The sequence below is a fragment of the Ahaetulla prasina genome, chromosome 3 (assembly GCF_028640845.1).
Source record: "Ahaetulla prasina isolate Xishuangbanna chromosome 3, ASM2864084v1, whole genome shotgun sequence".
NCBI classification, from domain to species: domain Eukaryota; kingdom Metazoa; phylum Chordata; class Lepidosauria; order Squamata; family Colubridae; genus Ahaetulla; species Ahaetulla prasina.
Genome location: NC_080541.1, coordinates 33,776,722 through 33,790,287, shown reverse-complemented (window position 1 = coordinate 33,790,287; position 13,566 = coordinate 33,776,722). Strand labels below are relative to the sequence as shown.

Below are 13,566 nucleotides of genomic sequence, written 5' to 3'. Positions count from 1 at the left end.
CACTATGTATCGGTTATTAAGTTAATTTCATGTTTCTTAAGATTCCTGTGACACAGTCATTCTGAAATTATATTTGGATTCAGTTTAAAGGAGTCTATCATAATCATCCAAAAAAAAAAAAAAGATCACCAAGCAAAAAAATTTGAAAAAAAAAATGCTGTTCAGTGTTTCCAATAGGATCCAATTTTCAAAGTTTTATCTCATTAATCTTTAAAAAAAGAAAACAAAAGTAATTTCCCACAGGAAAGATTCTTAAAATTAATTCCAAAATCTTATTTCAAATTTATCTGGAGCCTTAGTTCATTTGTAACTTTTGAAAGTAAACTTTTTAATCAACCTTTTGCTGTTTATTAAAAAAAAAGTAAGCCTTAAACTTGTAATTAAGACTTATTTTTCTAAGGTTTGAAGGAAACTCACCCAGTATTGTAAAACCTGTCAGTACAAAGGTTCCTAACAGCCGAATAGCAGTGAACGAGCAATTTCCCAGTGACTAGAAAAGGAAGTATGCAAACTTAGTTTTGTGAGCAAGCAGAAGTCCTCTCCCTGTCCAAAAAGATTTCAGAGTCTATCAACTTTGCGGCTCTTCATTCCGCCAATCCTCAACTGTTTTTCATGGAGCCATCTTCAGTCCACCATATCTTCCTTGGAAGTCAAATGGAGGGGTTTTAATATGTGCAGATGTGCTAGTATGTTGGAAGGAATTTGTGGATGCCCTGGAGGGAGGGGATGCATTCCAGAGGAGTAAGAGGCAACTCAGTCCATATATTTTGTGGGAAACCAAGAGGGTAAATAGAGATCCCCCCTCGTCCCCCCTTAACAGATCACAAAGTAAATTGTAGATGCAGACAGTAGAGTGGTCAGTCTAGTAAGATTTTATCTATGAAACAATAAAAAACTCAGCATGGAAGAATCACATCTTTATTGGTTTTGGACCCGACACCAAATGGTAGTTGAAAGGTAATGGGTTAGCAATCTGTTATAAGCAATAAACGGCTGTGTATAAATGCATGCTTCTTTGCACCTTTCATATGGAATATATCAATACCACTTAGACTTATATACTGCTTTACAGCCCTCGCTAAGTGGTTTACAGAGTCAGCATATTGCCCCCAACTATCTGGGTCCTCATTTTTACGATCTGGAAGGCTGAGTCAACCTTGAGCCTGGTGAAATTTGAACTGCCAAATTGCAGTCAGCAGGCAGTCAGCAGAAGTAGCCTACATTAGTGCATTCTAACCACTTCGCCACTGGGGCTCATGTCGGAAGAAACATGTGGACAGATGTGTGGACAGATTACTTAAGACTTGTGATCAAGAGTGAATGGGTGTTGAATGAGCGTGGACTAAATATAAAGATGGAGTGAGCACCACAAAAGTATGTTGAGGTAAGGTCTCAGAGAAAGAATGAATGAGAACTGACATGCACAACACATATATAAAGCTAGAATGAAGGGATGGGGGGGGAAGACTGAGAAATTCATATTTCATAAAATCAATAGGTTTCTCAAAAAAAAGGAAAAAACTTTAAAAACTTTTTGTGTTTGTTTTTGTGTGTGAATTGTTTTACGGACAAGGTAGAAGTAAGAACAGAAGAATATGGAGAGGTATAATGAATGGCATTAGTCCAAATCAGATTTAGATATATTTATTTTTATCTTACGAATATTTTACCTGTTATTTGTTACTCTTGTATTTTTTACATAATTTTGTTTATGCTGCAAAGGAATAATGTGATATATACATACACCTATGATTTCAAGAGGACATACTCTCAAGTAAGCCTATGAAAGATTATAAGCTAATTCAAGAATACAGTCTCTGATGTAAATATCTCTCTGATCTGTTTCCCACACCAAAAACTATGGTCTCTTTGCACAGGGTTTAATGAATAATTGACAACTGACTGGATCCACCCAACAAATTAAGCTGCAATATTTTTTTTTGTATGCCTCCCAGAGTCAGATTTGTGAGATGGGTGGCTATAAATATTTGATTAAATAAATAAAATAAAGCATGGTTATAGAAAACAGTTGGATTCACCAAACAAACCACATTACAGTTTAGCTTACTGCATGAACTTTTATTAATTGAATGGTACATTTGAACTAATTAAATCTCTTAGTTTTAAATAGAACATTTTGAAGCAAGTGTTGATTATGTGATTGATTATGACAAACAATATAATATTATTTGTTATATTTTATTGCACATAGTCTATCTGCAGTCACTACTGGCTTATATAACTTAATCCAATTAAGAAGGTTAGATAAAATGGAGAGGCACTGTTTGTACGAACTGGTTAGGTATCACTTGAAAGACTATTATCAACAAATGTACTTGTTCTTTTTAATGTTATTACCGTAGTAGCATAAACACAGTTTGAATGTGTAGTTAAAAGAATTGGGGTTAGGATAGGTATGACTGCCACTGTTGTCCTGCTTTATGAAATTGCTCATGGAAAAATAGCCACCTGATCATAGCTGCCTGAAAATAGATCTCCCAAATGCAATATTCTAAGCTAGGATCGATCGTAATAAGAAGATATCTCCTCCAAGGAAAATCACCAAAAGGACTTCAACAACTTTTGATTTACATTCCTAAGTGACTGTAGAGAAAATTTGAGGATGGGAAATATTTGTGGGTATGTAAGTTGCTGCTGATGTAAGTTGCCTGAAATTTTGAAAGTTTTGCATCCTATAAAATATGCATCCTATGTTATGAGAGCTACCATTACAGCAACCTTTGGACAGAAATAAACACTTAACGGGAAATCCCCACATTCTTAACAAATACAGGAGTGGACCTGTGCCTGAGGCCTTTCAGAGTAGATTTTTAACCTTCTCCTCACCCAACCATACTTTGCCAATTTCCACATATTCAGTTGTCTTAACAGATTTATTTTATCAAGGATAAAGTAAGGATATTATTACAGTAAATGGAAAAACAGAACAGAACAGCATAAATCAGAGAGAACTAGCAGTTCAGGAGATGTCTGCCTAACAATCCTTTCCTGTAAATGCCACCCACACGTGCATTTTGACGGTTTCAGCATGGACTGAACAGAGTCACTGTATTTAAAAAGGTAACATTGTAGAGTCAAAGCCATAGATCAGAGATGCTTGAGTGTGTAAATCACTTTCCAAGAGATTAGCTTTCTGTAGGCCAAACATCTGGCTTTTTTTTTAAACTGAGCAACAGCCTTCTTCCTAATACATTTAACAGAAGCAGAACTGAGAAGCTAAGATTGAGAGAATAGCTTCAACTGTGTCTGGAGCAGGGGTCTCCTCTCCAACCTTGGCAACTTTAAGCCTGAAGGACTTCAACTCCCAGAATTCCCCAGCCAGCAAAGCTTAAAGTTGCCAAGGTTGGAGACTTCTGGTCTAGAGGCCATGACTAAGCATTGGGCAATTGAACTAATGGGTAGAAATGATGCATTATTTGCTATTAATTCATTCTACCAGAACAGGAGAAAAAAAATCTAATGAAGGAATAAAGAGAAAAATCATGCCACTAATTATATATTACATCAAACAAGTTATTCAAGGAACACATATGACAGGAAAAAATTTCCTTGTGCCTATCTGATGATATCTGAGTTACTAGAGGGACACGGGCAGATATGTTTCTTCCCCTAGGAAGAAAATCGTGCTTTTGCCCTATTTAGAAATTGTAATTATCTCATAACTATATAATGCAATGTATCTTCTTTGACCTACTAATTCTGAGAACAAATATTGATGGGGAAAAATAACCATGATTAAAAGAAAGCCTTGTCTCTGTTCTTATCATCAGTTGAAGAAAACATCTTGGATGGGTTAAACCGAAGTATAATATATTGTAAAGTTGTTAGAGTGATGTGACATTGTAAGAAAAAGTGGTGGCAAAGAAATTTTCCCCCAGTTTATTTTAAGGCTTAAAAGAATAATACAGTGTCAACCTTGATATATGCTCTTTATCCTCAGTAATCCTATTATTAATAATGCTGCTGCTGCTGTTAAAAATGATAATACCCTAATGAATACAAGCTCAAGGCAACTAAGAAGAAGCTAGCTTGTTCTCAACTTGTTATATTTTGGAAAATGAATGTAAGGTTGTCTTTTATCCTGTCAAGGAAGGGATCAGGGAGATTTTTGTAATCCACACAAAAGTGTTTCCATTGCATCAGTTGTGACATAGTCAGAGACTTTTTGACTTTCACATCACTTTGGCTACTCTGGTCAACTTGGATCACAGGGCAGCCTAAGAAAAATAACAGGAAGAAAACATAAGCTGATGAGAAATATTCAACACTATTTGAACATTTTGAAACAAAGATGTTTATGCCTATAAAAATGCCTTGGTTGAACTCCAGGTACTATAGATGACAGAATAACAAAGTTGGAAGGGACCTTGGAGGTCTTCTAGTCCAACCCTCTGCTCAGGCAGGAAACCCTATATTATCTCAGACAAATGGTTATCCAATCTCTTCTTAAAAACTTCCAGTTTTGGAGTACCCACAATTTCTGGAGGCAAGTCCTTCCACTGATGCACAGGAAACTGCGGCTAAGAAGTGACTTCCTGGATTAGTCTCCTCTAACCTGACATCCTATTTCCCAGAGTGGTTAACAAAAGGTAACTATCCTCTCCCATTTTTTCTCCCTGCAACTGTATCAACTGACCACTGTAATGTATCTAGTAGACATCAGACACTTCTGATTGCTTATTTTTCACAACTTTGTTAATCCCCCTTTGAAACAGAGAGGGGTCTCACTGTTTTCCAGCTCTAAAACCAGTGGTGGGATTCTGCCAGTTCTAGGCGGTTCGGCCAAACCGTTTGTTAAATTGCTGGTTCACCCCGCTCCTTGCCCCTCCCCTCCCCACCATTACTTACCGGTGTCGGATGGTATGTTCATAGGGACTACCCAGACGGCTGAAAAAAGTGATTTCTGACAGGTTCTCGCACTTTTGACCAGTCCTCACACTTATGACCGGTCATCATTTATGCCTGTTGCAGCATTTTGTGCATAGGGACTACTCAGAGGGCTGAAAAAGTTATTTTTGACCTGTCCTCGCACTTTTGACTGGTCCTCACACCTACAACTGTCCTCACATTCTACATTTTGCGCCCTAACTTGTAACCGTGGTGAAGAGCAGCAGTTATGAAAAGAGTGACATGGTTGTTAAAAATGCTGCAATGGGCATAAATGTGAGGATGGTCATAAGTGCGAGGACCGGTCAGAAATGACTTTTTTTAGCCCTCTGAGTAGTTTCTATGCCCATAGCCATGGCCACCTGGTCACATGAGCAGCTAGGCTCGCCCACCCAGTCACATGTCCACCAAGCCACACCCCAAAATAAGCCATGCCCACAGAACCAGTTGTTAAAAAATTTGAATCCCACCACTGTCTAAAACTCAAGATTGCATGATGAATAAGAGTGGCCAGATTTTCTTAAAGTTTTGGTGGCTCAGTAATAAGATAGATGTTGGCATTTGAAAACTTTTGAAGTGCTGTTGCTGGCTGTAACATGGCTACTGACCAGGGGTACTATTCAGCAGGTTCTGACAGGTTCTGGAAAACTGGTAGCGGAAATCTTGAGTAGTTTGGAGAACTGGCAAATACCACCTCTGGCTGGCCCCAGAGTGGGTGGGAATGGAGATTTTGCAATATCCTTCCCCCAGGAGTGGGGAGGAAATGGGGAGTTTGCAGTATCCTTCCCCTGCAACGCCCACCAAACCATGCCCACAGAACCGGTAGTAAAAGAAAATTGAATTCCACCACTGCTACTGACTCTTATTTTGCCTTGATGACTGGCTGCCATTATATTTGGTACAACAAATTCATCAATTATTTGCCTAATGACAATATGAAGAAATATTTTCTTTTAACTGACCTGAATCTATCTATAATTATAACCAAGTTAAAAATTTGCACAGAATGACAACTCTTCCTAAAAAAACAATATGCTGACATCATAAAATAGCTCACCAAATCTACCAATTCTAGCTTCTGCAACAGGGGTGCCTGCAAGGAGGGTGGGAGGTATAAAAAACGGCTAGCGGGCAGCCACAACCACCCAATCAAAGCTCCTCCCTTTTTTATATCCATCACAGCTTTGACTGCAGAGTTGTGGCCATCATCAGCAAACTTTTTGGACCCTCCTGCAAACTTGAAAGGGTGGGGGAGAAGCACAGTTAACATTAAAACTATCCCATGTATGAAATAAGGCAGGAGCCACTCAGAAAAGGTCACCTTGATTATCTTTCTTTCCCATGCAGTTACACTCCAGCAAATCATGGGTCACGCAATTGGAATCTTCATGCAACGTGAAGAGGTTTCTAAGTTCTTCAACAGAAAAACGGATATGCTCAGATCCCTTGGCAAAGTCTACAACTGCTCCAGAGAGAGCTTGCTTGCTGATTTGCCTTTGATAGATTTTCTCCTCTATTGTGCCTGCATTAAAGAAAGCAAACATTCATTCACTTCCTAAAAATAATGACCAGAAATAGGCAAGATGCATACATTCAAGTATGGTCAAAGCCATTGGTACTAACCAATGGGGTTTAAAAAAACACTGTAACTATGATATTACAGACCTGTAGTGAGTAGTCTGTAAATATGAACTGTATGCCTTTGTCCATCTCTCCATACTCTGGCCATTGCCTACAAGACAGAATGAGACAATAAAAATGATGGTTAAGGCCTTCCAACTAATATGCTTGGAAATGTTATTTCACTATGCCTCCTTATTTAATTTTGTTTCTAAAATCTGGCTACAACCAAGCTCCTGTTTTACTATGAATGATTTTTTTTGGGCAAGTTTTTGACTGATTGACTAATTATGTGGTATCAGGTCAATGTTGAACCACATAGATGGTCCTCCATGACAATGTGTCAAAAACACATTGACCAAAGCTTTACATTCTGATTCATGCTAATAGCTCTGCAGTTCCACTATTAAAGAATGTAACAAACCTGAATATCAGTCGCTGGATTCCAGTCAATATCATACAGGATTAAATGAGATGCTCCAACAAGGTTCAAACCAACACCACCAGCCTTTGAACTTAATAGGAAGATGAAGGCTGGGCAAAATTTACTATTGAAACTATCAACAATATGTTGCCTCTGGGAGACGGGGGTGCTGCCATCAAGTCTAGTATAGAGATATCCAGATCGTTGGCATACTTCTTGTAATATATTTAACGTCTGTGTATAATTAGATACCACAACGACTCTGTAAGCATGGAATATAGAAAACTAGTTATTAACAAATTCCATCTATGTTGAGGAAACAGAATTATTCTAATGCTAATTTTGTTTGCATCTTATAATACAATAAACAAAATTTTCAGTTCTCTGATAGAAACTAATGGTACCAAGAGAATTGTGGGCCTAAATTTATAGTGTAAGTGTCAATTATTATAAAAGAGAGGAAAATGTACCATGTAAGTTTTGTGTACTTGTGTATTTATTCATATGAAGGACTTCAAACAAAGAGAAAATGTCAGTAAACCAAGGATATATAGCAATAGTGCCTTAGTGAGATGATAGGCTATGAGTATTAGAAGGCCACTGGGAAACCATATGTTTGGGAAGAAGATAAGTCCCACCACAGTGAAAGAGGCAGAGAACTGAGAAGATAGCACAGATACAGCACGTCTGTTGTGATAGACATGAAGCAAGGAGGATATTTCTGCTTCCGTTTCTATAAGGAAGAACATCTGTTCCACCAGGAAGTCTATGTGAAACCAATCTTTATTTGATCTTGCATGAGATTAGGCCAGAAGAAAGAAATTGTGTTTTAGAGAAAGAATTTGTTGGGAAATGCCACAGATAATTATTAAAAGGAAAGTAGCTTATATTTAGATATGGAATTTTCACATTTCACATTTTCAGCTATACATCACTCCTCCACCTACAATGTTTGTTCAAGTTATTAAGGGCAAACATAATATGTTTGTATTTCATATCTCTATGCATGGTTTATTATTAATGAATTGTCAGTGGCTATATTTTCCACTCTGCTTCTCTGCCATCAGCTCTCCAACATCAAAATAGCATGTGTTCAAAGTAGGAAAATATTGGCAAGCAAATATTGGGTTTTCTCCTGGGATAGATTTAGAATAAATGTACAAATCACCGACAAACAGCAATCAGATAAGAATGTAGAGAATTGGAAACTAATGAATCAAGTTTATTCATGTTCCCTGAACAAAAATCTAAAAAGAGGTATGAGAATTTACTTCAGTCTTGAAGATCAGGTTAAATGAAAGAGCAATGACTACCAAGTTCCATAGCACTAGAGATGGTTAATACAATAGGTAAGAACTAAATTAGAAGCCATGATGTCTCTTGTCTATGGAGATTTTTCAGTCATCCAGTTTATGGTTGTCCCAAAGGTGCTTTTTCAAGAGGCAACTGGACTTTCTGGTTTTTCTTTGAAGACGTTTCGCTCTCATCCAAGAAACTTCTTCAGCTCTGAAAGAAAAACCAGAAAGTCCAATTGCCTCTTGAAGAAGCACCTTTGGGACATGTCTCTTGTTTAGAAAAAAGAACTAAACTATAAGATTCAAACACACTCAACTGCACTTTCAATTTAAATAGCCTTCCTACCTTTCTGAAGGTCCACGTTCATGAATTGCTGCCAGCATCTGCGTTAGCACCTTCAACTTTCCTGAGTCACTCTCAGAGAAATCTGTCTGAGCACATTCTTGAGAAAAAACATCACGTAAACCATCATAAAGGTTTGTTTGATCTTGGTTATCACGAGACTCAGATTCTTTCTTCTATGGAGAAGAGAATTTTGGAAAAGTATGTGACTGTTTTAGTGACATTCCAACTAAAGCCATATCCATATTTCTGCTTGTTTCCATAGTCATGTCAAACCACCCACTATTTCCTGAATGCAAGAATGGATAACATTGTCCTCCACATGCACTGAGCCTATTGCAAATGTGTCTCCTGACTATGTTTTGAAATTTCCTTTGGGTGGAGAGAACCCAAAGCTTTCAGATTCGGGTTTTCCCAGATGTGCCAATAGGACATCTCTAATAAAATGGAACTTTGAGGAAATTCCAGTCTCGGAGTTTTCTTTCATTGGACAATTTCACTTCTAAAGTTGACTTTTCCATTCTGATGCATCTTAAGCCATTCCAAACAGTCTACCATGTTTATAATGATATCCTCAGCTTTGATCAGTTTTAGATTATGGATTTTTAATGCTGTAAATCATCTAGAGTTGTTATGTATGAGCTGGGCAGCCATTATAAATTTGTTTCATAAATAAAATGTTTGATTTCTGTATTGATTGAAATGTATGACCTTTTCATGGATCTGTTATTGTCTCCCAAGTCCTTCTGGAAGAAGCTAGTTAAAGAAAGCAATGCATATTTTCAATCAGATTAAAATCTGTAATGATTGAAGACTTAAATGACTTAAACAATTCTAAGAATCCAGAAACATATTGAAACATAATTCAATATGCACACCTGTATTGCTTTCAAGAGAAGGCAGGGATGGTTACAAAGTTTTTTCAAAGCCCCGATGCATATTAAATGTGGGCTGTTCTCCAAACTTCCTTGTAGGCAAGATCTAACAATCTGAGAGTTCAAAAGACTTCGATAAAGAGCAAACTGCAACGTCGTTGGACGACAGAAAAGTATGCTCTCCTTTTTGGGAGGCAAGAATTTGTTGATGACCTCTTGCGTTCTTCTAAGAATGAAGAGTCCTGTTAGATGCATCAGCTCTGCTGCCCGTTTCTCACCTAGTTCAGTGTTTTCCTAGATAATAACATGGAATATCAAATTAGTTCATGGGAATAAATTTCCTGCCATTTATTTATTTATTTTTATTTATTTATAATCCAATTTCTATACCGCCCTTCTCCCGAGGGACTCAGGGCGGTTTACAGCCATATTAAAACACAAAAATACACATAATATAAATAACAAATTTAAAAACATTTAAAACGAATATATTAATTGGCCAAAATTACTAAAACGGTCAAAACCGACATAAAACCCTTTAAAATTTAAAAACTATAATTAAAATACATTTAAAATACATTTAGGCTAGTCCCGCACGATTAAATAATAAAGTTTTTAATTCCCGCTTGAAGGTTCGGAGGTCGGGGAGTTGGCGTAACCCCGGAGGTAACTCGTTCCAAAGAGCCGGTGCTGCCACAGAGAAGGCTCTCCCTCTGGGGGCTGCCAACCGACATTGTTTGGTCGACGGCACCCTGAGCAGGCCCACTCTGTGGGAGCGCACAGGTCGTTGGGAGGCTATCGGTGGCAGAAGGCGGTCTCGTAGATACCCCGGTCCTAAGCCATGGAGCGCTTTGAAGGTGGTCACTAACCCCTTGAATTGCACCCGAAAGGCTACCGGGATGGGTGTTATATGGGAGCAATGTGGTGCTCCATGACCCTCTATTCATTCTTGCTTACCATATAAAGCAGGAGTCTCCAACCTTGGCAACTTTAAGACTTGTGGAGCAAAGCTGGCTGAGGAATTCTGAGAGTTGAAGTCCACAAGTCTTAAAGTTGCTGAGGTTGAAGATCCCTGATATAAAGATCCCTTCTTTCACAGACGCTTCCTTAGAGTCTGGAACCCTAAACATGACTCTCCTTCCTCTCCCCAAAGTGCATGAATGCTCCTCCCTGTGTCTGCCCTTGCACTCCTGTATCATTTCCCCTTGCTCTGGAGTTCAGACAGAACATAAATCCAGAAATCCCAATGAGTTAAGTAAAGTTTTTATGCCTAAAACATTTGGAGTAGGATTGCAGTCTAAATTTACTCTTCTTTAAATTTTGTATTTCCTTTGCTCCTCAGATTTGCATTAAACGATTTTGAAATAAACTCAGCATCTCATCAATGTCTTAATCAGATTTATTTTTAAATTTTGATCCTACCTTCCTAAGCAATCAAGGCGGCTTAGAACAAAAAACTAAACACAAAATTTAAAAAGTTCATAACAAAATATATATATTTATTAAAATTACTATAATTAAAGCCAATTAATATCTTTTTTAAAAATAAATTTTATTAAATATACAATTTAAAAACATTAGATGTGGTGCAACTTGTCTGGTACATACTTTTCTAACACTTCTATATATACTTTTTATACATTCAATCACACTCCAGTTACACACATACTGTATTCCCTTCATATCTATTCAAATCCTGTTTACTCCTATCTAATATTTCTAATATTATTTTTTTCTCCCCTTTTCTTCACTTTGTTTCTAATTCTCTATCCCTACATTTTCTCTAGCCATTTATAAAATGTATTCCAGGTTACATAGAATTCCAGTTCATTTTATCTTTGAGCTCCATTGTTAACCTGACCATCTCTGCACAGGTCAATATTTTGTTGATTATTTCTGCCTCCTGTGGGTTCTCTCTGCATTTCCAATTTTGGGAAAGCCAATTAACATCTTAAAAGCTCGGTAAAAGAAATATTTTTTGCCATTTTCCAATATACTGAGAGGGTAAAGTTAAACACTTTTCCGTGGAAAGAGTACTTCAGATCTTGGAAGTCATAGATGAAAAGGTTCAGTTCCCCGTACTACATGATAAGATTTTGTTACTAGAGAATTTTCTCTTCCTGTTTCTAGAATATCTTCAATAGTTACTCTTTGTAACAGTAGTTATACAATACAGAAATTTAAATATAAAAAATGTATTGCCTCTCATAACAATAAATTACTTATCCCTCCAATAGTAAAGAAACCTATGCTTCTTAATTTTATGCAATCAGTAAAAATTCACAAATTTCAATTGTTGCAATTACAGACCTCAGTTGCTGAAGGTTCTTGCGATCTAAGAATAGGCTCCTCATATACCTTTTTGTATGCAGATAAAGGACCAAGTATTCCAGGATTTACATATTCTATTAAAGCATAAAACTCTTGAAGGTCATTTTGTACTGGAGTACCTTGGGAGACAAAATATAATTTCGTAAATAATACAAGAGGGCCAATTTTGTGCAATGGTTAAGATATCAGATTAGAAACTGGGAGATTGTGAGTGCTAGTCTAGCCTTAGGCACAAAGCCAGCTAGGGCCATTAATAATCTTTCAACCCTAGGAAGGAGGGAATGGCAAATCACTTTGGGATTCTTGGGAAGAAAACTAAAGGAACTACTCCAGGCAGTCTCCAAGTGTCAAGACTGACTTGAAGGCACAAACACACACACACACACACACACACATACCCCTCCTTCCCCAATTAGATTTTTATTCACTTTTTAATGCACCAATATAAGGAAACAACAAATCTATTTTTTTACTGTAAGGTGAACAGTGTTGAGTGTATATTTTATCGAAAAAGAAATAAAGGCAGAGTCGTATACATCTATTTCAAGCTATTTAGTTCTCATCAGCTAGCCATACCCTTTCTGGGATTCGAACCCATGCTATTTGCATATTAGGTAGATGTATTAACCTCTAAGCCACGGGCTTGTGATGAGTGAATAATTTTATAATTTTTTATAATTTTTATAACTTTGTGCATAAGAGCACAAAAGTGCCTACCGTTCCTGTCCTATTGTTCCCTTCATTATATCAAATTGATATAGTTGATGCATATTTTTTACTTATATATATATATTTTCTTCAAGATATGTTGTTTTATCTATGACAATTGTTTGTGTATACTGTTGTGACAAAAATAAATAAAAATAAATAAAAATAAAATATATACACCAGTAAGAATAATTCTTCTTTCACAGGAGAGGCTGAGAAGAGCAGCAGTTGTCTTAATAGAACTGTTTTTCAAACGATGTCCTTCATCACAGATGACAAGGCCGAATTCTGTCTTCTGAATTTGGTCCACAGAACGTAGAAACATCTCATAACTAAGGATCAGGACTGAATAAAGGGGGGAATTGATGAATTCTTCCACTTTGTGATCCTGAACAACGTAAAGAGAATTGAAAGTTATGTGGAAACGGAAAGCTGGAATTCTAAATAAAAGTGAATCTATGTCTAAATATGTCTTACATATATATCTAACTGTATTGAATTATTCTGAATTAATTTATGAACAGTCATTGACAATAATGTGGGATGACTAATTGTTTAAATGACGCACAATTATTTTTCTCCTGTATGCTTCCAATGACTAATTTTTAATTCTGAATATTAATGAAAAAGACTCTACTCCAATATCCAACTGGGAGACACCATTAGGTTTCCTTCTTTCCTGTTCACTTTCGAACCAATGTTAACCACCTTCTAATAACAATTGGATATTTTAGTACATACAGTATGCCTATGCTACTGCTTAAAGGAAGAAATGAAAGAAAAAAAATGTCCATACTGAAAGGCTACTTTTTAATCACAAGCACTGAAAACAAACAGTTGAGTTGCAAGCTTGCAGCCTCCATTCATTTGACTGCTATTTCATACAGTGAGTTAAGTCCTAACCACAGTTTGTTAAATAATCCCCCACTGGCTGCTCATAATGCTAAGTTTTCGGGTTGACAAACTGTATTAAGCCCAAATAAGTAAGACACGTTCTAGTTCAGTGCTTCATGTGAGCCCAGGAAGTGGATGAAGAGGAGGAATGTGAAGTTACATGTCAAT

General features: G+C 36.9%; 1 protein-coding gene across 3 annotated transcripts in view; it reads right to left on the bottom strand.

Annotated features, from left to right (window-relative positions):
* Nucleotides 1-2,064: 2,064 nt before the first annotated feature.
* The window catches only part of RAD54B (RAD54 homolog B), a 44,750-nt gene continuing 33,248 nt past the window's right edge, over nt 2,065-13,566 (bottom strand). For 2 of the 3 annotated variants that reach the window (XM_058177525.1, XM_058177523.1), the window contains exons 8-15: nt 12,685-12,892; nt 11,776-11,915; nt 9,469-9,759; nt 8,594-8,766; nt 6,953-7,214; nt 6,574-6,640; nt 6,230-6,430; nt 2,065-4,238 (exon numbers count right to left, since the gene is read on the bottom strand). In XM_058177525.1, the coding sequence (XP_058033508.1) occupies nt 4,057-4,238; nt 6,230-6,430; nt 6,574-6,640; nt 6,953-7,214; nt 8,594-8,766; nt 9,469-9,759; nt 11,776-11,915; nt 12,685-12,892 (1,524 nt within the window). In that variant the 3' untranslated portion in view covers nt 2,065-4,056. The remainder of the gene's footprint in view (nt 4,239-6,229; nt 6,431-6,573; nt 6,641-6,952; nt 7,215-8,593; nt 8,767-9,468; nt 9,760-11,775; nt 11,916-12,684; nt 12,893-13,566) is intronic. The other variant, XM_058177524.1, reaches the window with a different exon arrangement.